Source organism: Natrix helvetica (assembly GCF_964273705.1).
Source record: "Natrix helvetica genome assembly, chromosome: 12".
Classification (NCBI taxonomy): Eukaryota; Metazoa; Chordata; class Lepidosauria; order Squamata; family Natricidae; genus Natrix; species Natrix helvetica.
This window is the reverse complement of record NC_138556.1, coordinates 1,835,930-1,860,089: the sequence shown is the minus strand read 5'-3', so window position 1 is coordinate 1,860,089 and position 24,160 is coordinate 1,835,930. Positions and strand designations below refer to the sequence as shown.

Here is a 24,160-nt window from a genome sequence, read left to right as displayed (position 1 = left end):
TTTTTGAGTCTTAGACCTTTTATTCCCTGATCTTTCCGGATTTCATTTAGTAAGATTTCCAAAGTCAGTATGAACAGCAAAGGAGAGAGGGGGCATCCCTGTCTGACTCCCTTTTTTATTTCGATCTTCTCTGTTAGTTCTCCATTCATCAGAACTTTGGCTGTCTGGTTATTATAAAATCCTTCTATCATTTTTATAAATTTTTCACCGAATTTCATCTCATCCAATACTGTTATTATAAATTTCCAAACTACATTGTCAAATGCTTTTTGTGCATCAAGGAAAACCAGTACCATTTGTTTTTCTGGGTGCGCCTCATAATACTCTTATACTTTTATATGTCCTTTTTGCACTCAAGATCACAGAGTCCGGTGGGAGGGGGCAGCAGGCTGTCCTCTACCATTTGGATGCCGGCCTCTGCTTTTCACCACGCAGTGCCTGTCTTGGGACATTACCTGGGAGCTGGGTGGGGGCTGCATTTTTGGGGAAAGAAGAAAGTCTAGATACAGAGATCGTGAATGACAAAGGCCTTCGGAGCAGAGAATCCTTTGGGGGGGGAGAGCGCTGGGCGGAGCCTATTTCCAGCCCAGGCACTGGGGAGGGGTTGTGCTGTCCAGGGGTCTGCAGGGGCTGAGCGGCTGTTGAAACCAGACCTGGTCTCTTTGGCTGGGGAGCAGGAGCCTTTCTCTCCTCAGGTTGCCTGGTTTGCAGGGGGTCTGTAAGAGGCAAAGGGGGAGCAGGGCTGCCTCCCCCATCACCTCTGAGGTCAGGAAAATGCAGGTGGGAGCAGTGGTGTTAAAGTGGTCGGGGGGCTGTTTCTGGATGAGACCCTCTAGTCACCTGGTGCTGCAGCTTTTCTGTGTTTTGTAGCTTGCAGAGTTGCAGTTGAGCCCCCACTTCCCCAGTGACCAAGGTTAATGTGGGGCAACTCTGAAACCCTGATGATAATAAACCTCATTAATCAAATAAACTACCCGGGGGTCGATTTTAAAATCAATCAATGTTCTTGGTTTGGAGAGAAGGAAGGCCTGGATCTAATGAATTGGGGAACTAAATTAAAAATCTCACTGGGAGGAGTCTGCTTGGACAGGGTCTTCCAGCCTCTGCTTGAATAGCCCCTTGTGAGATGCAGAACAAAGGAAGGGATTTAAGAGGTCCTTGGTGCTGGTCATCTCTCTTCCACCCACGTAGCTAGTCCGGCTGTTGCCCAGGACTCTGAGATGCTTCATAGAGGAGCCCTAAGATGGAGCTCCCGCCGCTCCGAGACTCTCGGCCTGGGCATCAGCTAGAACACGTCCTTCCCACTTCCCCACTTTCCAGAGTGGATTTGAGTGACTGTGAAAAGCCTTGGAACAAATGAGACTTGCTTCCCCTCTCCTCTCCTCACCCTCAGGAAAAGAGCCAGGTCTTCCATTCTGAGCCTCCTTCTCTTTCTATGTTTATCTTGTGGAAAATATCTCACAGGTCAAAGGATCACTTCCCACTCAGGAAATTTAAAGGTGCATTAATTCATGTGATTGGGTCATCTCCAGTTTTTCTGGGAAGCCTATTGTACATTTGGTGGAGTGCGATAATAAGGCATTGTTATACGAGCTACAGGGAGCATTTCTGGAGGCCTGGAGGGGAGGCCATGTTGGGAAGAGGCTCCAGCTAATTCCTTCCTAACTCAATGGGGGTAAATAAGGAAGGGAGGAAAAACACAATCAGGCTTGGAAGATCCGGTTACTAGAGCTGGCCTTCTTGTGGAGTCTGTTCAGTGGGGTGGACAAACTTGAAGGGTAGACCCAAATATTCCTTCGGAGTTGGAAAGGAAGTGGCTTCCCATGAATGGGAGCCTGCCTCCTTCTAGCCCTCCCGTTCTCCCCCTCTCCAAAGGCATGTGGCTCAGTTGCTACACCTCTTGGGAGAAATCAATCAGAACAGAGATGGAAGGGACCCTGGAGGTCTTCTAGTCCAGCCCCATGTTCAAGCAGGAGATCCTATACCATTTCAGATTGTCCAGTCTCTTCTTAAAAACCTCCAGTGATGAAGCACCCACAACTTCCCCTGGCAAGCTGGCTAATTGTTCTCATTGTTGGGAAGTTTCTCCTTAATTCCAGTCTGCTTCTCTCCTTGAATAGTTTCCATCTATTGTTTCTGGCCCTGCCTTCAGGTGCTTTGGAGAAGAGGTTGACCTCCTCATCTCTGTAGCAGCCCCTCAAATACTGGAGCACTGCTATTGTCACCCCTTAGTCCTTCTTCTCTCCAGACTGGCCATCTGCCAGATCACAGGGAAAGCTCCTTAGGCCAGGGAAAAAACGTGGGATTCAGGCAGGCTCCTCCTGCATTCATGGGATGTGAGATCCCTGCCAGAGTCTGTCTTCTCAGAGGAATTTTTCTCCTTCCGTATGGATTCTCAGGGACTCCTTGGACCAGTCCCTGGCAGTTTTCTTGACAAGGTTTTTTCAGACGTGGTTTGCTATTGCTTCCTTTTTAGGGCTGAGAGGGAGTGACTGGCTCAAGGCCACCCAGATGGCTTGCCCCCAAAACAGAAGGTAGAACTCTCAGGCACCTGGTTCTAGCCTGATGCCTTAAGCATTAAATCTGGCCTGCGAGGCTGCCTTGGAACAGTGAAGGAGCAGCCCTCTGCCTCTGCCAGCGCAAACCGAGGTTGGGGTGGGGGTAGGGGGCGCACACTGCCCTCCTGAGCTCCGCTTTTGCTGGCAGAGGGCTTCAGGAGGCCATTGCAGCTGAAAACGGGTGCGGCTGAGTTTGACACCCCTGCTCTAGAAGGTTAGTTCTGCAGAAGTCCTCAACTTACAATCCTTTGTTTAGTGACCAAAGAAAACTCAGGGACCATCCAAAGTGGCAACAGCCCTGAACAAGGAGTACAAACGTCTTGCCCTAGAAATTGTGGTCATGGTGGTGATTTGGGTGCTTGGCAACTGCCTTGCACTTACGACGGCTGCAGCATCCCACGGCCAGATGACTGCCATTTGCATCCTTCCCTGCTGTGGGAAGGCGACAAATGACTCCTGCTTCTGTTGCTTTTTCTTCATATCATTCGCCTGCACACGGCCCCCTCCCCTGCGCCCACTCAGGTCTGCACTGCGTGACGCATGGTTGTGCTCACACTGCAACGCCTCCAGGCCACAACACCCCTGCCTCCCCTGGCTGAATGTGCACAGGGTTGCACCCGTACCTGCCCACACTCCATGGCCCTCGCCTCCCATCTGCACTCTGCCGTGCTGCAGAACCCCTTCCCTGTTGCGCTTGTGCCGGTTGGGCACGCCGGACGCCACTGTAGCCCTCCTCGCCTCTTTGCCGGCCTGCTCACCAGCTGCCCCAAATAGGCTGCTGCCTGGGACTTCCGGGGGCTTCCCCATTGACTCTCCCTTTTCGGAGGCCAAAAGGAAGTCCCAAATCCTGGTCAAGTGAGGTCCTTGTTTAACAACCTGTGATCCTTGCTTAATGGCAGCAGAGGGACTGCCCGATTGCCATGGCCAAGCGGCACAGTCACGTCACATGGAGTTTTATAACAGTGGAAATTCCAGTCTCAGTTGTCGTTGTTCAGTCCAGGACTGTCTGTGTGGTGATTTGCCCTCAGTGACAGAATCCCAGGCTCCCCCATAAGTGGGGGGTTGGCCCCATTTCACCTCTGGAGGCGCAAGAGGGGCGTTTACACAGTTGTGTTTCCCCAACACTCTGGTTGCCTAGCTCAAGGTGTGTCTCTGCTTGCCCTCAGCTCCTGTTTCAAGAGAAGAACCCGGGTGTCCGCTATCAGTACACCATCCAGCAGGAGTCCAGGAATCAGAGTCTGGTTGCTCTGCCTGAGTTCTTCTGGCACTACGGACCCTGGACAAAATGCACAGCTACCTGTGGGACAGGTGAGGAGTTGCCTGCTGGGCAGCAAGTTGCTTTCTCGGCAGCCTGAGCAGAAGCAGCAACTGTCCAGCTGCAAATCCAATTGGAGTGGTTCTTGCATTGGGGCAGTCCAGAAAACCGGGGGGAGGGAGGGGGGGCCGAAGGGGCCCAGGGGAGCCAGCATCCACCACTGCAAGTGGTTTTATAAAAGAAGAGTCTGGATCAGGATAGGGAGCTTCTGACATTACTGGGTCTGCTTTTGAGGGCACCAGACGGGTGAAATCTTATGATGAGGCAGTGCAGGAAGCTCGAAGTTTAGAGAGTTGCCCTCACGAAGCATTGCAGGGCAGAGAGCGTGTGGCTGAGGCTCAAACGTCCTGCTCAGGGCAGGCGGCATCCGCTTGTGCCCTTTTAGCTCTTACCTGTCCAGGTGGCTTCTGCTGATGCCTGATGGGGTGCAACTGCAGGTGCTGCTTCTTCTCATTTCTTCTGCTGATGTGGGGAGGAAGGCAGCTGCGATGAGGAGGAGGGAATAGGAAGTATTTGGCAACACGAGGGCGATTGCCCGCCAGGTGCCATCGGTTCATGAGTGGGACCAGCCGTTCCTCGGGTTCTATTGCATTGTGTGCCTTCCTTGTCTGCCAGGGGAGATCATGGGGCAAACGGAGAAAGAAAGTAAGAGTCCTACTCTGCATCAAAGCAGGAGAGAAATGCACAGGCTTGTTCTTGGCCCCCCTTGGCTGTTGCCTCTGGACTTTTCTGTATATGCTTATAGGAAACGTGAACCTCCTAGTCATTTAAGAGTTAGTTCAATTGGTTTGGGTCCAGACATGGGGGCTGCTTCTTCGTTCCTTGGAGCCTGCCAATCCCTCGCCCTGCTTCCCTGTTGCGTAGGAGGCAAAGGGCTTGTGTTGGCAAACAACTCTGGCTTTCTGCTTCAGACACTCCCGCCTGCAAGGTCAGGCCACTGGGGCCTTCGGAGGGCCAGAAGGTGGGTGGGAGAAGCAGGGCGTGGAGCTAGCTGACCTCAGGAGGCCTTGATGCTTTTCTACATGTGCAGATGCTTCCTTGGGATCTGACCAGGGACCGATGGAGAAAGAGGCCTTGGTAGAGTTCCACGAGGTCTTGACAGGGTGTGTATCTGCTGTCAAAAAAGGCAACAACACATTGGGGCTAATGAGAAATGAGACAAGCGTCATAATGTCCTGATACAAACTGATGGTGCGACTCCGTTTGGAGCTCTGGCTGCAGTTCTGGTCACACAACTCAAAAAGGATCTAGTGGAGCTAAGGAAGGTTCAGAGGAGGGCAGCTAAGGTGATCCGGGGGCTGGAGAGGTCTAAGAAAAGCTGATTAATCTAGAAAAAAGGCAACTGGAAGGGGAAATGATGAAAGTGTATATAATTAGATAGAGTTTCGCTTCTTGGATGAGAAGCGAAACGTCTTCAAGGAAAAACCAGGGACGCCTGGTGGCCTTTTGAAAAAGCACCTTTGGGACAACCGTCACCTGGATGGTTGAGAATCTCCCTGGCTTTTTGAGATGGCTGGTAGGATCACCAACCTCTGATGATTGATGAGGTTGCTCTCCAGAGCCTGGAGCTGGAATTGACCGGTGGCCCTAGCGGAGTTCTCACGGGCTCTTAGAGGCCTGTTCTTTGAAGCGGGTTGCTTAGCTGGGCCACGTAGCTCATCTGAATCCACCTCTCAGACAGGCACTCTGGCAAAGGGCCAGCTCTCCTGGGCTCATCCTGTGGGTGCTGTGAATGGCTGTCTTTTGGAGGGAAGCTGAATAAGGGATTCACTCCCAGCGGTGCCACCTTGTTCCTCTCCTCCACGGAGTTACTCACTGATGACCTCTGGGATCGGAGAACGGGGGGGGGGGGGCTGGGCTCTCTACGTGTCCCATGAAGCTGAGATCCGGACTTGTGCAGAGGGCAAGCTGAGCGTCACCAGACATGCAACGCTTTTAAAGGGGGTGGACACAGCCTAGCCAGGGGTGGGTTCCAGCTGCCGCTACTGCCAGTTCGCTCAGGGACGCGCACTGTGCATGCATGCGCAGTGCAACAAAAATTGCTCTGTGCATGCGCAGAAGGCAAAAACAATATGGTGGCACCTATGGCACTGCAGAGAGAACCGGTGCGGAGGCGTGGCAGGCCTGGGTCACTGCCGGTTCCAGCAACCCAGGCCGCCCAGTTATTACCAGTTCAGCCGAACTGGTAGGAACCCACCTCTGAGTCTACCAAGACCCCCCGTCCCCCCCTTCCCCACTGAGGGGCAGCTTGTGGCCCCTGAGGCTGCAGGGCTTCCTCTGAAGACTTGGTCCTCAAAGCCGGCAGTGGTGCCAGAAAGGCTGAGAGAAACGCCTCAAAGCATCTGTAGCTACTCAGGGCCCAGAATAGTTGTTTACACCTTCTAGAAAGGAAACAAATGCATATTTTTGATCCGGGAGAAAGACCGGCCAATGGGGGCTGATGAGCACTTACCTAACCGCTTCTTCATTAGCTGAGCTGAAGGGGGATGTTTGCCAGCCAAGCCGGTTCTGTAAAAATTTCCTGCCAGCAGTAAGAGCTGCCAAAATCACATCAGAATTTGGCTAGTTGCCTCCCTCCTGGGGATTCTCCAGCATCATGGCCCCGCAGGAACATTTCCTGTTCATGGGGCCAATGTGCCTTCTGCCTCTCCAAGGAAGTGTGTGTGTTTTGGCTGCCTTGCGAAGCATTTGTGGAAGGAAAGGCATTTGTCCGATGCATTTGTCCAGAATTAGATGGTGGTGGGCAGCAGAGCTGGTGCCCCGGTGTAAACCTTCCCAGTCACTGAAGCAGAAGCAGCCCAGCAAGCTGTGCTCAGCGGCAGCAACCAGGGCAGGGCTTGGCCAGGGTCTAGGTTGGGAATGGGCTTCTTTGGCACAGCCCTGCTCATTGGTGGCCAGCAAAGAGATGGTGGCAGCTGATTCCTCTGGAGCAGGAATGTCAGGGGGGTTTGTTGCTGAGATCTGGTCCAGGGAGCCACCCTGGAAATGAGCATGCAAGAAGGGACAGGAAAGGAGAAAGGGAAAGAGGAAGACAAAGAAAAAGAAGGGAAGATGGGAAGAGAGCAAGGAAGGAAAAATAAGAAAAGGGGAAGGAAGAAGAAAGGAGAATGAAGAGGGAAGGAAAAAGTAGGGAAGGGAAGGGAAGGAAAAAGAAGGGAAGGAAGGAAGGAAGATTATAATGAGAGGGAGGGAGGGTCTGAGGGAAGTCCTGCCTTAGCACTCGGCCACCACAGCACAAGTGACATTGAGCTGGCCAGGTCCCCCACCCCCCACTCGAGGTCAAAAACAATCCTGATGTGGCCCTCAATGAAATCGAGTTTGCTCTGGAGAAACACTCTTCAGAAATCTAAGATTCACTCCTGGCTTTGGGCCCTGAACTGGCATTTATTCACAGATTTGCCCCTTGTGTGTTTTGTGGAAGACCAAGTCGAACTTGAATGCAATGGGTTTATTTTCTGTTTACAAGTTGGGCTGAAAGACCCAGTTTGGTTGGTGGTGGTGATGCTGGGCCACAGGTGGTCCAAAGAGATCTCACCTGTCTTTGTCTCATCTCAAAATCTAATGATCGCATTTCCTAACTCCCAGTGAGAGTCATTTATAAGTATGTGGACCAGCAGAAGGATTAAAAGAGGACCTTGGGTTACTCCAATTAACAGTCCCCTCCATCTGAGGCAGAGTCCCTGTCCACTCTCATTGGAGAGTTTTTCAACCAGCTCTTGATCCGTCTGATGACCACTCAGTGATGCCATCGACTCTCTTGGAACCTCATTATAGGTATCTCATTGCATCGGGATGGAGTCTGGGAAACTGAATGGAGCTGGCTGTTTACTGGCCGGATGCCCTTCCTGTCACCTTTACAGACTTCGCAGCAGATATTTTCTCATTGTGGCCAGAGGCAAATATCTGCCGCTGCCTAGGATCAAACTCACAACCTCCTGATTGTGAGGCTCTACTTCTAGGCGTGTGAGAGCACCACTCACTAGGTTACGGTTATATGGTTTATTAAATACATCTTGTTCAATGATCCAGGCTACGCCGATACTTGTCTAGTTGTAATTTTAACCTGGTTTTGATGACTCCAGTCCCCCGTCATGTCTGTCTGAGTGGTCTCTTGACTGTAGCCTTCTAGGACCATTCCCTCCAGGCTTTGGGGCTCTTGGCTATTTGCAGGCTGGGTGGAAAGCAAACTCTTTAGTAGACATTCATCCCTGCCTTCTGCTTAGGGAGCAGCTGACGTAACAACTTGCAAAAAAGTGCAGGGAAGAGTGAGATAGAATTTAAGGCCCACAAAGGAATGGCGTGTAACAAAGCATACATGCAAAAGCTCTTCGGTCTGGACCCTTGCAGGGGTTCAACTTGAAATGAAAATTAAGTTGCAAGTTTATAAATCACGGGGGAACTCAAATTTCTCTCTGTGATTTTTGCTCACAGGTGAGATCCACAGCACAACACACAAGGATTTTGTTCTCTCCCCAGACAAGCCATGTCCAACATGTATCCTTGCCCCTTGGCATGTGCCCAGGTGAAGCCCCTCCCTCCCTCCCTCCATCTAAGCACCTTCTCCCACCCTCAGGGGTCCAGAGGCAGATGGTGCGTTGCCTTGAGAAAGCCGCTGGGTTTGTGGAGGAGCAGTACTGTGATGCTCTCAGCCGGCCTGACGACAAGCAGAGGAATTGCAACCAGGAACCATGTCCAGCCAGGTCAGCTCTTGGGCTCATCCAAAGCTATTCAGACGGTAGGATGCTCCACCACTGAAAATAAAGGTCTGGGAGAAAAATGCTGCTCTGCCAATTCTGTAGAACATGGGGCTCAGTCAAACCCTGTGGCTGGCCTCTCCGGCAGCCCTTCCCTGTGGCTCCAGAGGCCATCTTCACGAACAAGCCAGCCGTGATCTCCCAAAGAACGGTCCCAGACAGCCAAAGACCACGCCACCCGCTGGACCTCTGATGACCAAGTTCAGTCTAAAGTGGAACAGTCCAGGACACGGCAAGAGGTCCTGTATGGGTCCAGAATGGACGTTGCGGTGACCTAACCTTCCATTCTGTGTGTTTCCACAGGTGGTGGGCTGGTGAGTGGCAGGCCTGTTCGGCCACTTGTGGTGACTCTGGACTGATGAAGAGGACTGTCCTCTGCATTCAAAGTGTGGCCCTGGATGAGCAGCAGGCATTACCACCCGACAAGTGCCAGCATCTCACCAAGCCAGAGACCACAGCCGCTTGCAACCGTGAAGTCCTCTGCTTGGCACTGTGGGTCACAGGCAACTGGTCAAAGGTGAGAGTCACATTGCAAAATTATAGGAACCTTGAGATGTCAGGAAGGAGGACAGAGGCATGGCGGGAACGTGTGGGTTTTCTCATAGCTCTTTGGGTCTAGTTTACAGAACCCTTCTCTCTTTTCTGTGTGTGTGTGCCTTTTTTGTCCTTGAGCCTCCCCTTCCAAGGGAGGATGCCATCTCTGCTTGGGCAAAATGTGGATCATCTCTGGGTTTGAACTGTGGGACCAGCCACAGTTCTGCAAATTTCCCTGTTTTCCCTCAGCAAAGCAGCTTTCTTTCTTCTAGAGAGCGAATCGGTTCTTCATTCTCTATCTTTAGCTAGACATTTCTTTACGTTGTCCCTTGACCCACAATCAGATTCGATCTTCTGTAGACCAAAGTGAATTCTGAAACCCAAGGCTGAAAGTGGAGGGTTGAGTCTAGCTTGTTTTTTTCTAGCCCTTCCTGCCTGTGGCAAAGGGGTCTTTGTCTGGTAGCCCCCCACTTTTGGAACTCCTCTGCTTTGCCTTTCTAGTGCTCGGTGACCTGTGGGAAAGGAACTCAGAGGCGCCCTGTTTTCTGCCCCACCGACACCGGAGCCAAGTGTGATCCAGCCGAAAGACCAGCCTCCGAGGGCGACTGCTGGGCCTCAGCCTGTTGGAATAGGATGGAGAACAGTGTCCCCGACTGGTCTGGGAGTGGCTCTTCAAGCCAGGAACTCTTCAACGAAATTGATTTCATTCCCAATTATCAGGCCCCCAAATTTAGTCCTTCGGCTCCCAAATCTGAAAATCTTATTACAGAGGAAGTTCTCCTCCCCAACAACCATAAGAAGGGAAATGTGTTTGTGGATGACTTTTATTATGATTATAATTTTATCAATTTTCATGAGGATTTGGCTTATGAGCTGGTTGAGGAAAAGAACAGTAAAAGGGAAGACTTGAAGCCCAACTTTGGAGTCCAGATTTTTCACACAATGGAGGCGGATCCCCAAGAAACGCTTCTGGATCTTCCTCCCACCACAGACCTGGAAGTCAAGTTGGCTAATCAAGGCTCCACATCTCCAACCGTTGGGCAGGAATATGAGAAGGAGCACGATAATGTTCAGGACAGCAGCACAACTGGCCCTTTGCAGGATCCCTTCATTACCCCAGTGGCCACCAGCTCTTCTGCTTCGGTTCATCGGGAAAGCTTCCAGACATCACTTCCAGAAGACCATCCTTCCACTTCAACAGTGAGGTCTCCTCCTTTGGGGAGCAACAACCATGTATTGGGGGGTGCTATTCAAGAACCTCCTTTTACAAATACCTTTTTGAAAGACAACACCGCGAGGCCTGATTCCTCCATCAGCTCTCCTTCCTTGGATGCATTCACTCCGACAATGTCTCCTGTCGAGGACAGCTATGGCAGAAATGCATTTGGTACTCTTAGCAACACAGAAGATCCTGGCGGAAGGATGCAGGGGCCCAAGATTCCTGATGGCGGTGGTGATGGCAGCGATCGTGGTTTTTGGGAAATGGTAGAAGAAACCAGCAGGAAGCAGAGCAATAGAGACAGAGCCATTGTCAATGGTGAAGGTAATATGGATATGGCTTATACAGGGAAAGAAAACCTGGCAAATACATTTGCCACCACAACTGGGGCACCCTACCACCTTGCCCATCATCTCTCTGCTTCTGCTGGAGCCTCCTGGGCTTTTACTGTTCCGGATGCAGAGATGAGCAGCATCTCAGGACGTGACCTTCTCAAGAAGGCCCCTTTGCTCATCACTGAGCTTCCATCAGGGACATCTCCCTCCACTTCTGCCTACCAGTCGTCTGGACCCAGCAGAAAGACGCAAATGCTTCACCACCCAGACACTCTGACACCACCGATAGCAACCGAATCAAACTCTTTGGATCGGAACTCACCTTTTCCCAACTTTTCTCCCTCTGCATTGCTCCCTTCAAACCAGAAGCAGTCTAATAAGATTGAGACAGATTTGGAGACTAAGTCTATACCTTCCACTAAGGACCGGGAATTCTCCAGGGACAGAAGCGAAAGGCCACCTCCCCGTGTGCCAACTGCCAGTAGCAGAGGAGGTGCTGGGCCTGAGGTCAAATTTCAGGGACCGGAAGGGGAGATGGCGTCTTCTGCCACTCCTCCTGATGCTGTAAGATCTGCTCTCAATGCTAGTTGGGAAGCTGGAAACTGGAGTGAGGTAAGTTCTCAGAAAAGCCAAGGTTCTTATCGCTGTGGGCAGATCTCTGGCCAGTCATTTTGCTTCTCCCCCATCCTCCCTTCTGGCCTCAGCCAACCTTCTCTTTACGATATGGGTCATTTTGTGGACCAGAAAAGATAGAAAGTTAGAAGATAGAAAAGGCTGGGCTGAAGACATATAGTTTCGTGACTTGGCTTTGAAACCTGTCCAAGCAATGTCCTCTCTCCTGGCCGGCTGTGTATGGTAGAAGGCTGGGGGGGGGAGGAGGTGGGAATGGGGTCTGCAGGGGCTGCAGCTGGTGTGTTAGTGCTTTCCAGAGAGGCCAGAAGGGGAGGCAGCATGACTTCCTTTTGGAAGAGGGAAGAGGCTGACGGGATTCCTGTTGTTTCTAGTGCTCTACAACCTGTGGCCTTGGGGCTGTTTGGAGGGCTGTGCACTGCAGCACCAGACGTGAGAAGGACTGTGACTTGACTAGGAAGCCGGCTCCTGCCCGGCGCTGTTACCTGAAGCCCTGTTCCAGGTGGCACGTTGGAAAATGGAGTAAGGTAGGCAGACCCGATCCCAGTGACAAAGGCTGATGCGGGGACAGACTTTGGATGAATGGTGCATGGGAGGGTGGATCCTCTTGTCCCGTGGATTTCTCCCGTTGCCCTGGGCTCTCTGCCAAGGCAACCTGTAAGTTGACGAGGGTTTTAGCTTAACTCTGCCTCCCTTCTAGTCTTAAGCGCAAGGGGTAGATTTCATGAATCTGATTTCAAAATCAGAAGTCCTCGTGGTCTTCATGAATCTGATTTCAAAATCAGAAGTCCTCGTGGCCCTTTGATGTCCCATCCTGCTCCTGCCCACCCACAGCACACAGGCGCCTTGGAGTGAGCATTGCAGGCCAATCGTGCACATAAGGAGCAGAGGAAATGTTTCCACAGATGTTTTCTTTTGTTGCCATGGACTGAGGCAAAGGCGCTACTCGATGAAAAACATCTTCCGGGAGAGAAACACATTAGCTCCAATTCTGAGGGGAAATGGGAAGCCTTGTTTGTATATCCAGAATGAGGATCTAACTAACCTTAGTTAGTTAATGTCTGTGAGGAACTTTGACAGGAGCTGGAGATTCTGGTTGGGAACCAGAGGCTGAAATGTTAGAAATGAGACTCGGCTTAAAGGAGTGGAAGATCTCCCAAGCAGGAACCAGTCTAGAGGGTTTTTGGCTATTTCCAAAGGCAGGCCTAAAAACAGCAAGTAGAAATGGCAAAAGAGCAGTTTTTGGGGGGAACTTCCATAAAGTCGGTTTGTGGGGGAACCGGTGGCCTCCAGAGGGAGGGGATTCTTTTGAGTAGCCCTCTGCAGGTCTGCTCTCCTTCCACCCTGGATGGTAAATCCAGCACTGAGCAGGGTTTGGACCGGGTGGCCTTTATCTGTATCCCAGAGGATCAGGGGCTTTCTGGCATTACAACAGACCAAAATGGTCCCTTGTTCTTGGCGGCCAGGTTTCTGCTTTGTGTCCCTTCTCAGAAGACGTGGCTCCTTTTTTGCTCTTTCTGGTTGTCACCAGTGCTCCAGGACCTGTGGAGGAGGTGTGAAAGTGCGGGGCATCCACTGCATCGACACCCGGGGCCAGCGATCTCTGCGACCCTTTCACTGCCAGACTGCCTCCTACAAGCCTCCAGCACAGATGCCGTGCCACACCAAGCCGTGTCTGAGCTGGTACACCTCCACCTGGAGAGAGGTGAGCCGCAGGTCCCTGGAAGTGGAGGAGGACTCTGACTGCAACCTGGACCCTTATTCACTAGTCCTATTCCCCCAACACACACGGCCGATGTCAGAAGAGCCAGCTGGGCTTCTTGCACAGGCTGGGATGGTCTTTGGGGAGGGGGGGAGGAGTTCGGCATTCCAGACCTTTGGCTCCCTATGGTCCTGCTGGGCGATGATTCCCTCTGAAGGAAAGCCCACTGCATTCTCCCACTTTAGCCCAGCACATCCAAGAAGGAGTCCCTGGTGCTGCAGAAGGAGCAGCTCCTGCAGTACCAGAATATCTTCAACTGAAGTTGAAGCCAGTGCTTGCTTATTCCTGGGGAGGTTTCTGGCTGCGATGGCTCCACCGTTGAAGATTGGACCAAGGCTCCAGAGAGGGCTTAGCAGGAAGGGAGGCCAGGCCATCCTGGCTGCTTCTGAGCCCCATGCCTCTTTCCGCCCTTCCAGTGCTCTGAGCTGTGTGGAGGAGGTGAGCAAGAGCGCCTGGTGACGTGTCCCGGAACGGGGAGGTGTGACTCAGCCCTCCAGCCGAACAGCACAAGGCCGTGCAATACTCAGCCCTGCACCAAGTGGAGAGTGGGATCTTGGGGGCAGGTAAGCCCCTGGCGGTGAACGGCCCTCGGCCTCCCGGTGCTCTCAGAGCAGGGCAAGCGGGGGCTCAGAGAGCTCTCTTCCCTGCAGTGCACGGCCACGTGTGGTGAGGGCGTCCAAAGGAGGCAGGTGAAGTGCCTAAACACCAAAACTGGACAGGCAGAAGAAGACAGCAGCCTGTGTGAGCACGAACCCTGGCCGCAGAACACCCAGAGATGCAATTCCCAGGACTGTCCTGCCAACGAAGAAAGTAAGTGGGCGCCTGGGGTGACCTGCTCATGGCTGAATGACCTGGAGCCCCTTATTAGGGCAGCGCTCGGCGTTTGGCTCTTTGGACAACTATCCAATGGGGTCTGGCTGTGCCTGTGAGGTGCCTTCAAAATACGGAGGGTGCCAGTGTTGGCTGCGTGTGGAGTTGCTTCAAAGGTAGGTGACTGGTAGGTCTTTTTATGGCATCTGGGAAAGTTCTGGATTGGCAGCAGTGAAACTTGCTGGCAAAGGTTTGGCTGTGTCATGGCTGTGTCCGCTTGGGCAGACTTTCAGAGAAGGCCTCTTTAAGCCACATGGCAAATGACTTGATAGTTGAGGATGATGTCTGGCCTCTGGGCTGGTTTGTCTGCAGAACACGGGTGCCTCATTCACCCACAGCTGGACTTCCTCTATGACAGGGGTGTCAAACTTGATTTCACTGAGGGCCGCATCAGGGTTGTCTTTGACCTCAGGGGGCCGGGGTGGGCGTGGCCAGTTTGACATCTCTCGTGTGTGTGGGGGGGTGCCTGTGGTGACCCAAGAGCTCTGTTTTCACTGGGAGAAGGTTGCAGGAGGCCGTCACAGCTGAAAGTGGGGCTCAGGAGTGCAGAGGCACCAGAGGCTGATCCTTTGGTCTTTTCAGGGTGGCCCCGTGGGCCGGATCTGGCCCCCGGGCCTTAGGTTTGACACTCCTGGTCTATGACCTCTGGCCTCTGCGAGCCCCTGGATCTGAGACAAATGTCCAAGCAGAGGGATGTCCCAGGTTGACCCTGATTCCCATTTCTGCTGACCATCAGGCTTTTCTATTCTCACAGGGGATGATTCTGGTATCCCAGCTTCTTCTCCTTCCTGGGCCTCAGAGGGTCTTTGCTGGTTCAGAAGGGAAACCCGAGAGAGGCCTCTTCCTCCGGCTGCATTCCAAGGTTTTATCTCCACCAGGAATGCTGTCAACAGTGGCCCCATCAGGGCGTTTGGCAAGCAAAGGGGAGGGGAGAGCGGGGCCTTCTGCTTCGGGAGATGGAGGGGAAGAGATTGGGCATTCAGGTGTGGACCTGGTTGCTTCTGCTGGTCCTTGGTTGAAAAGATTGGCGAGATCCCAACCTCTGCGTCCTTTCCTAAACACCGTGTCGTTTTTCTGATTTAACTGCCTGTAGTCCCTGAGGGGAGGGGTGTTGAGCAGCGGAACACAGGAGTGGAGAGGTGAGGATTTCCCTTCACCAGGTGTGTGCAAAGGGAGGCTGGAGAGGCTTCTGTTGGGGAGGTTTTGTCCTGCCTCCCTTCCATTCAGTAGCTGTATGATTCCTCAGGAGCACGGCTTCCCCAGAGAGCATAGCTATCTTCACTGGGAATTCAGGGAGTTGCAGTTCCTACATCTGGGGAAGGCTGAGGGACAGAATAGGCTTCCTTCACACACGGTTTCTCCTGAGAGGCCTTGCTTTCTTCAAGATTACGAGGACACCTCGCATGGATGCCAAGGCACGATCAGAATCTCTCTGGTTTTTAAATTGTTTCATTTTATTCACTCTTATGCAATCATCCAGACAGCAGCCCAGCCACTCTTGAAACACCTTGCAGGGAAAGAAAGTCTGTTGATTGTCAGGCAGCTCTTCCCATTCGGAAGGGTTTCCCCCAGTCTTCCCCAACATCTGCTTGTCCTGACTGCTGGAACCACTCTGAATCATTCTGCCCAACTTTTCTGGGACGGGAGGCTTGACGGAAGCCAATCTCCCCGTGATTGTTGCTTCTCTTGGCTAACCACTTCGAACTGTTCCCTTTTAGTTTTTCCTCCCACCATTAAAGTGCAATAATGCAACCGTTTCCTAGAATCCATTAATCACACAAATCAAGATACCATATTTTTCGGAGTATAAGATGCACCAAGGTTTTGAAGAGACAAATTTTTTAAAAAAAGTTTTTACACTCTGCAAACCTCCCAAAAACAGCCCGTTTTCCATGAAAACAGCCCCGATTTTTTTTTAAAAAGAGGGCATGAATCTTAAGCGGCTCATAGAGCGTTCCTGGGGGTCCCAAAAATGAGCAAAAAACTGTCCAATTTTTTAAAAAACGGGCCGTTTTTTTTGTAAAAAAAAGGGGAGGGGGCATTAGGAAGCTTATAGAGCAGGGGTGGGTTTCAACTGGTACGGATAGTACAGCGTACCGGATGGTGAAATTTAGCGTGCCTTCCCTGTTTAGAGTGCCTCCTGTTGGTCAGGAGGCCCCATACCCTCCCCTCGTTCACTCTTTCACTCACCCTGCCCATCCACACCATGCTGCCGAAAAGTCCTCAGAAGAAAAACCAGAAGAAGAAAGAACTGGTGAGTGGCTGGGGGGTGGGGTGGGGAGGATGTTGGGGAAGAGGCAGAGGGGCTGCTGGAAGAGTGTGTGCGTGTGCACAGGCTGTGAGTTTTAAAAAACGTCTGAGTGAATCCAGGCAGAGGGAAGAGGCAGAGGGGCTGGAAGCGTGTGTGTAAGGTGGTCAGTAATGTTGAAGACCGGCTAGGACAGCCATATTTCCTCTGTAAGTAGCTGTTTTATTGTTTTGTGTACTTCTTATTTACGTAGTAAGTGCACAAAATAATAAATTTCCTTTTTTATATCTTCTTTTTGTAGGTCATTCTTTGGGGCAAAGAATTCAGTGACATTGACTTGGCCACTCTCACACAGTCACATGACTGCCAAGCTACTCCCACCCAGTCACATGACCACCAAGCCACTCCCACAAAACAGGCCACACCTACAGAATAGGTTCTAAATATTTTTGAAATCCACACTGTTTATAGAGTGTTCCTGGGGGCTGGGGGGGGGGCAAAATTGAACAAAAAATGGGCTGTTTGCTCATTTCTGCCCTCCCCAGCCCCCAGGAGCTCTCTGAAAGCCTCCTAAAAGCTGTGCACCGCCATTTTGGTGAAGGGGCGGGGTTTCAGGAGGCCAAAAAATGCTGCATTCAGTGCATAAGACGCATCCAGATTTTCAGCCTCTTTTTTGAGGGAAAAAGGTCTTATACTCCGAAATATACGGTAGGCTTGTTGCAGTCAACCAGATGTTTAGACTGGATTTGGCATTTTTTCTCCCCCTACTGAATCCTTCCCAAGGATCTGGGGCAGGCAGATGAATGTTGATGTTCTGTGGTGTTAAAAGATATCATCGCAGGATGTGAAATGTTCCACATAAAGCTGCCTTTTGCAGTTGATTGATGGTGAATTTGTCAAGGCTGATAATATTCAAGGGATGCTCCAATTGTTTTGGGATTACACCCAAAGTGTAGTAAGTACCTTTGATTTCTTTTGCAACAGTCCTTCTATTGTATTTGCAGGTCTTGGTATTTTGTTATCTGTCCAGGTACTGCCACACCCACTATCCAAGCTTTTTTGTCTTTCTTATTGACAGTTGTTAAATCTGTGATGTTAGGCAGCAGGCCGCCTGTTCCTCTGAATTCTGAAGTCCCAGAGCACGTTGGCTTCTTCATTTTCTATGACTTTCTCTATTTTGTAGTCCCACCAGGCCTTGCTTGCAGACCGATGGCGTTTCCTGCAGATCTTCCAATGCACCACTGTTGCTACTTTGTCCTGCCGCTGCTTGTAGTCAGTCTGGGTGCCCTTCTTGAGAAGCTAACTAGATGTTCTACTATCTCCAGCTTCTTTGCAGAGGCAGCGTTTGCTTTCTGTTGCTGTATTCTCAGTTCTGCTTCTGTATGCATTGGTTCCTAAGGCTTGGTCTTGTGCAGCCAGGATTAGTGTCACTGTCTCTTTCTTCAACTTTCCTGCTCTTAGCCATTGCCAGGTCTTGTTATTATCTACTTTGCCTGCTATTTTTTTTAATGTACTGGCTATGCAATGCTTTATCTTCCCATACCTATTTTCTATTCTTCATTTGGTCTTTCTTATAGGCCAATTTGGTCTCTCCAGTATTCAGTAGGCCTTCCCAGTTAGCCTTCCTAGCTTCAGTGCATCTTCTTCACTATCTTTCAGATCAGGGATGTCAAACTCAAGGCCTGGAGGCTGGATCCAGCCTGCAGGGTGCTTAGATCTGGCCCAAGGGGCTGCCCTGGAAACAGCAAAGACCAGCCCACGGTGCCTCTGCCAGGGGAAATGGAGCTTGGGAGGGTTGCCGAAGGCTGTTGCAGCCAAAAATGGAGCTTGGGAGTCCATTTTCACTGGCAGAGGACTTGGGCTGCCACAGGCACCCCAACATGAGTGACGCTGAGCTGGCACACCTACCCTGGGCGCATCCACCCCAGCCCCCCAAGGTCAAACAAAATCCTGATGCAGCCCTCAATGAAGTTTGACACCCCTGCTTCAGATATTCTTCCAATGCTCTTTTTCTTCTTCAACCATCTGATGTGCGTGCCATATTCCGTGCCCACCTATTTGCCTTGGTAAGTAGAGTCTGTCAATGCCGCTGAGAGGATAAAGGGCATGATTAATTGTCATGAATCTGGTCTGCCTAAACAGGGCTTTTAATTCTGCTTGAGTTCAGTCCACTATTCCAGCTGTGGTGTCTAATGACTGGCGTTGCCCAGGTATCATTTGCTATTTATTACCTCCACTGAGTTTGGACTTTAAGATCTTTTTCACTCTATTTTTAATAAACATTTTTTTTTATTTTTAAACAAACACAGACAAAACAAAAAACAAAAAAAAACATAAAACCATCTTCCATTACAAATTGTAGAAAGTGTGTCAGTTGGTTACAAAATTTCTGGGCATCCCTTCCATAGTCATCACTTACAATTCATATCAAATCACATATTTTTAAATCAAATATATTTATATATATTACGATTATTGTACCTCAACCTTCATTTGACTATGATTGTTTTTACATCCTTTTATATGAAATATTCTACTGTGTTTCCCCAAAAATACGACCTGTCCTGAGCCTTGCCACATTTTTTGCATGGGCAAAAATATAAGCCCACCCCTGAAAATAAGCCCCCTGGACAACCCCCCCTCCGGCCAGGCAGAGCACCGCTCACCGACCTAGCGGTATCTTGAAGGTGCCAAGCCGCAGGAGCCGGGGGGGAGAAGGCACTCACGTTGCTTGGCACCTTCAGGATACCGCTAGGTTGGGGAGTGGCGTTCTGCCTGGCTGGAGGGGGGAGTTGCCAGGCGGCTGGTCCCTTGCGAACTGGCTCCCGAAGAGCCGGGCATAGCTTCAGGGGTGAAGCAGCCATGAGGTGACCACGCTCATGAGCAGCTGCCCGGCAAACCCCCTCTCCAGCTGGGCAGAGCGCCATTCACTGACCAAGGGGGTATCCCTAAGGCGCCAAGCCATGTGGCGCTCTGCCCGCCCCCCAGCTCCCATGGCTTGGCACATTAGGGATACTCCCTAGGTCAGTGCATGGAGCTCTGCCCGGCTGGAGAGGGGGGGTTGCGTGAGCGCCTGTTCCACCCCCGCTGCGCTCCGAGCATAACTTCTCCGGCTTCCAAAACTCGGCTGCCAAGTCTTCCAGCAGCGGCCGCTCTAGGAGTGCGCTCTATGGTTGTGGGCTGGCTGCTGGAAGACTCTCTGTCTGGAAGACTCTCTGTCCGGTAGCCGGCCCACAACCATAGAGCGCACTCCTACAGCAGCCACTGCTGGAAGACTCGGCAGCCAAGTTTTGGAGTTTGGAAGCTGGAGAAGAAGTTATGTTCGGAGTGCGGCGGGGGCGGAACAAGCACTCGCGTAACCCTCCTCTCCAGCCGGGCAGAGCTCCTACTATCACTCTCAGTAAACAAGCTGAGAAGCCTTGAAGTATCAAATGATCAAAGAGAAAAAAGAAAAAACTATGTTTCCAAGCCTCCCTAACACACTAAGTTTAATGTAGCTTACTCTCTTCCATCTTCAATTTTAATTTAGCTTTAATTTTTTGGGGGTAGTTTGTTTTCTAATAATAAAATTTCCTCACCAATTCGACACACTTTCTCTTTCTGCTTTCTGTTCCGGAGCTGTCCCAACTTCAGCAGCTTTAAGGCTGCATTTCTGTCGTCGGAAATAAGAGCTTCTCCTGGATCAATCAGGGACTTTGCGGTGTCCCTAGATCAGCAGGACGTACTCTTCACTATCACCGATTCTGCGGGATGGTTTAGGTCCAAAAGGACCGTCCAGCAGCAGAAATACCGACTGCAATCTTGGAGCTCCAAGATTGCACGTCGTGTGGTTGCGATGTCAGCCCCTCCTCTCAGATCTTTTTCACTCTCTTGAGGTAGTCATTTCTAGCCTTTTTCTTGATTTCAGTGTGCTTGGCGTTGTCTGATGAACTGCATTAGCAACTACATCAGTTAGTAATTTGAAAGTTGTTGGTAGGCGGGTAATTGGCCTATAGTTGCCCGATGCTGCCCATTTTTCTGGATCTTTCATTGTCCAGATGTTAGCCACTCTTCCCTTTCATCTCCTACTGATGTTGTTAAACTGCTTAACACGAGTGGGTGTAAACCAGTCACATGTTTCAACCAAAAACTATGCAGTGAATTTCTTGCTTTTTCTAAGCTCTTTGTTGTGATGATATTATGCCCCACTGATTCAGACCTCACTGACCTAGGAGAAGGTGTCCCGTGGGTTTCCTCTTTTAGAGAAACAAATCTGGCAGCCAATAATAATGGCTTATTTTCTTACAGGTCTTGTTTTTTAAAGTATTTTGAGAAATTATGCCAGAAATCCTGTGAATCAGAGGGACCAGAGTAGGCTAAACAAAGATGGATGGATTAAAGTTCATTTGTATTAGCCATTGGACGTGACAGACACTCCACCAAAACAGATAACAAGTGACTCTCCTTTTCTGAGTCTCCAGCTTCCAGTTCATGTGTTTCTGCTGAATTCAGGCTTGTTTAAAACAATAAAAAAATAGAGGACACAACCACTTCCCTGTTTTAAGCTGACAGAGAGGCCACTTTTGTGTTTTGGTTTGGTGCCCGTCACTAGTGCTTACACAACAAACATTTTCTTGAATGCACAGAAAAAGTATAGAAAAAGGCAACATCCTGATGGGGGTTTTGTGAAACACAAGGCAACATTCAGCCTTTGACCGAGCTGGCCCACCAAAGCTTTAGGGCCTAACCTTTGTTTTCTGGGGGATTTCTAAACTCCATGGATTAGAAAACAACAAACATTTGAGATGCCTCTTTTCAATGAGAAAAATAAACTTTTAGCCCCTGGCTAATGCTCAACGTGCCATTGGGTCTCACTTCCTGCAGCAAAGATCCTTTTTGTGTGGGTGATTGTGGCCTTCCTCAGAGGGGACGATTGGCCTCCTGCTTGATTGCAGCCTTTCCGGCTTCTGCACTCTGAAGAGGTGTGGAGGAATGAAAGGATGGTCCTTCACCCAGGGAAGCCCTGCACACACTTTGCAAGGCCCAGAGTTTGTTTTCATTCTTGAGGAAGTGGAGACAATCCACACACATCTCAATGAGCCCAGAATAGGACAGGGAAGACCTCTGACTGGGGGAAAGGAGTCTGACAAAGGGCTTCGTGGGGAGGATTGTGTGATGAGATGGTATCACAGCCTTGGATGTCATCGGGGAGGCACCTGCAATTTGACAGAAGGCTCCATCCTGATGTGATCTTCCAGCAAAAATTGCTTCCTTTTCATTCTTAACCTCTGGTCCTTGTCTCGCCTTTTGGAGCAGTAAAGAACACATTTGTTTAAGCTCTGCAAACCTTCTGATGACATGCTTCCTACTCATTCCAGTTTTGATATGCTCATCCAAGTCTCCCCCATATGATTTGACAGTTTGGATTTCCCCCGACTCCAACCCATTCCTGCTGCATTTGCAGAGTAGGTCATTTGGCTTTGTTATTACTTTCTCTTGGTACGTGGTTCAAGTGGTTTACAAACTGCTTTAGTCAACTGGGACAATTAATGGTTTAAAACTGTTGGGGGAAAGTGTATGCAGCTGTAGATATCCCAGTGGCGGTGGAAATCCTCTGCATCCAAAGGGAGTTTGTACTAAGTGGCAAACTCTCATTAGCAGTATGGACCAAGACCCTCATGCTTGGTACTGTTGCTATTTGGAAGAAAGATGCGGAGGTCCATTGGGCTCACACAACGTGCTTAATGATGGGGCAATAGGTTGGGTAAAGCTCTAAACCCAGTTAGGCGAGAAGTAGGCCAAACCAATGTTTGCCACTCAGTGTGACTGTAGAAACTCCATACCCCCATATCTGTGAGATAACACCTGTGCCCTGCCCAGCCTGTCTTCTGAGGGGGAGAACTGGACACGTAAGGAATATGACCGGCCAGGGCCGGATTTAGATGAAAAGAGGCCCTAGGCTATTCCACTTAAGGGGCCCTTTCACCTCCCATTTTTAAGTTTGTAAATTACATGAGAGATACATGTATCTCTCATGTATACATCATCATTACTGTGATATATATCAATATATTAAATGAAACATGTTGTAATTGGTACTAACCTTTATAAAAAATGTGGCACGGATAAATAAAAGGCCCCTCTTGATCTTGAGGCCCTAGGCTGAAGCCTAGTTAGCCTATAGGAAAATCTGGCCCTCCATTTCAGAGGATCCTGCCTTCTCTTCTCTCCTAGGCTTCATCTGTGAGCGTGACCGCCTCTCCTTTGGCTTCTGCCAGACCCTGCTGTGGCTGGGAAGATGCCACCTCCCCGCAGTCCGTGTCCAGTGCTGCCAGACCTGCCACCCCCATGGCCGCCTCCATCGGGATCGGGGTGATGAGCGCTCCTCCCGGAAATGAACGCCTCTGTGCCCGGGAACCTCTGGTGGGCGAGGGCTGGAGAAGACCCACTTCCATCCACTCAGAAACCAACCAATATTTTCTGCCCGGCTGAGCTTTTTCTCCAGGCAGCCAAAGAGAAGCCTTGCACCCACAGCGCAGGAGGGAGCTGGCGGAGGCAAATGCTGTCTGGCCCAGGAAAGCAGCTTTTGGAAGCCACCTCAGACATCTCCCCAGTCTACAGTTGGTCATAGTCACTCAGTGTTGGCAGGCCAGCACAAAACTCCTGAGGAGTGATTTTTTTAAAAAAGAATAAAACCAACTATTTTTATATTTTATGCAAATGAGCATGTAGCATTCCACAGAATGTCATTTGATCAGTTGGTTGTGTTATAAGTAAAAAGATTTTTCTTGCTATAGGTGTGAGGAGCTTTGGACAGTGAAGTTAACTATCCCAGTGCTGGCTGCGCATGCATATATGCAAGCATGTACACACACACACACACACACACACACACACACACACACAAATGGTGCTACTGCTCGAGACGGTCAGGTGTTTCTAGTCTGCCCAGCTTTGGGCGGTTAGTAGCTCCTCCATCAGGGCTGCCAGTCCTGTGCCAACCTGCTCTGCCACCTGGTGCCACCTGAGAGTTGCAAGCCAAAAGGATGCTGGTGCAGGACAGAGGCCAACCTGCCCAAGATTGCCAGGTGAGGGACTAAATGGAAACTTGTCTGACTACACAACTGTTCTGCCTCCTTTCGTCGCAGTTAGTTCTCCCCGAAGCATTATTCCCTTTCCCTTGTGAACTAAGAATGCTTGATATCGGATCTACCTTTTCTGCATTTGTAACTTACATTGTTAGCCCCACTGACAAAAATGCACCTGACTCAAGATTGTGTGTTTGCTCTCTTGCTTTCACCTTGAAATTGGAGAAATGGTGCAGAAGTTCCCTTAAAAGTCTACACTGGCCACACATCTAAAGTTTGTGTAATCTACAAATAACATAAAAGATCTACCTGTTTTAGAGGAAGGATGGGATGGCTTCGCTTGTTGGTCTGTTTGGGGAGAGGGTTGTCTTGCCTTTGGGTCAATCTGGACTCCTGGTGGCTGCCTGGACAGGGCCCTGCAGTGTTTGTAGCAGGCTGTGGAAGCAATTTGCCCTTGTTTCTTTTGGGATGTGTTTTGACACCCCCCTCCCCCATGGCTCAAGGGCTAAGAGAAAGGGACTGGCCCGTAGTTGCCCTGCTGCCTTTGGTGCCTCCGGAGGGCCAGAGCTCACGGTCCCCAGGGCCTTAACCACAAGGCCAAACTGTCGCTCAGCAGTTCTGCTGACTTGGCCAAGTTTTAAGGCCAATTTGTCTACTTCTGAATACCGAATGTCGTCCCCATCCCAAGATGAAAGTTCCCAATCAACATATGAGAAAAACTGAAAATTGATTGGGAGAAAAATATTGTAATACCTTTCTAAATTTTTAATGGCTGTAGCTCTCAAGTGTGTTAAACTGCAATAGCAAAGTTACATCTAATCCTGTTGTATTTTTGTTTTTCTGTTAAAAGTTTTAAAATTTGTACCCA

The 24,160-nt window shown here is 50.3% G+C and overlaps 1 protein-coding gene across 2 annotated transcripts in view; it reads left to right on the top strand.

Annotated features, from left to right (window-relative positions):
* The window catches only part of ADAMTS7 (ADAM metallopeptidase with thrombospondin type 1 motif 7), a 45,605-nt gene extending 21,445 nt beyond the window's left edge, over nt 1-24,160 (top strand). The window contains exons 16-24 of one of the 2 annotated variants that reach the window (XM_081964523.1): nt 3,725-3,866; nt 8,447-8,573; nt 8,931-9,144; nt 9,663-11,327; nt 11,720-11,872; nt 12,877-13,050; nt 13,524-13,670; nt 13,758-13,917; nt 22,439-24,160. In XM_081964523.1, the coding sequence (XP_081820649.1) occupies nt 3,725-3,866; nt 8,447-8,573; nt 8,931-9,144; nt 9,663-11,327; nt 11,720-11,872; nt 12,877-13,050; nt 13,524-13,670; nt 13,758-13,917; nt 22,439-22,602 (2,946 nt within the window). In that variant the 3' untranslated portion in view covers nt 22,603-24,160. The remainder of the gene's footprint in view (nt 1-3,724; nt 3,867-8,446; nt 8,574-8,930; nt 9,145-9,662; nt 11,328-11,719; nt 11,873-12,876; nt 13,051-13,523; nt 13,671-13,757; nt 13,918-22,438) is intronic. The other variant, XM_081964524.1, reaches the window with a different exon arrangement.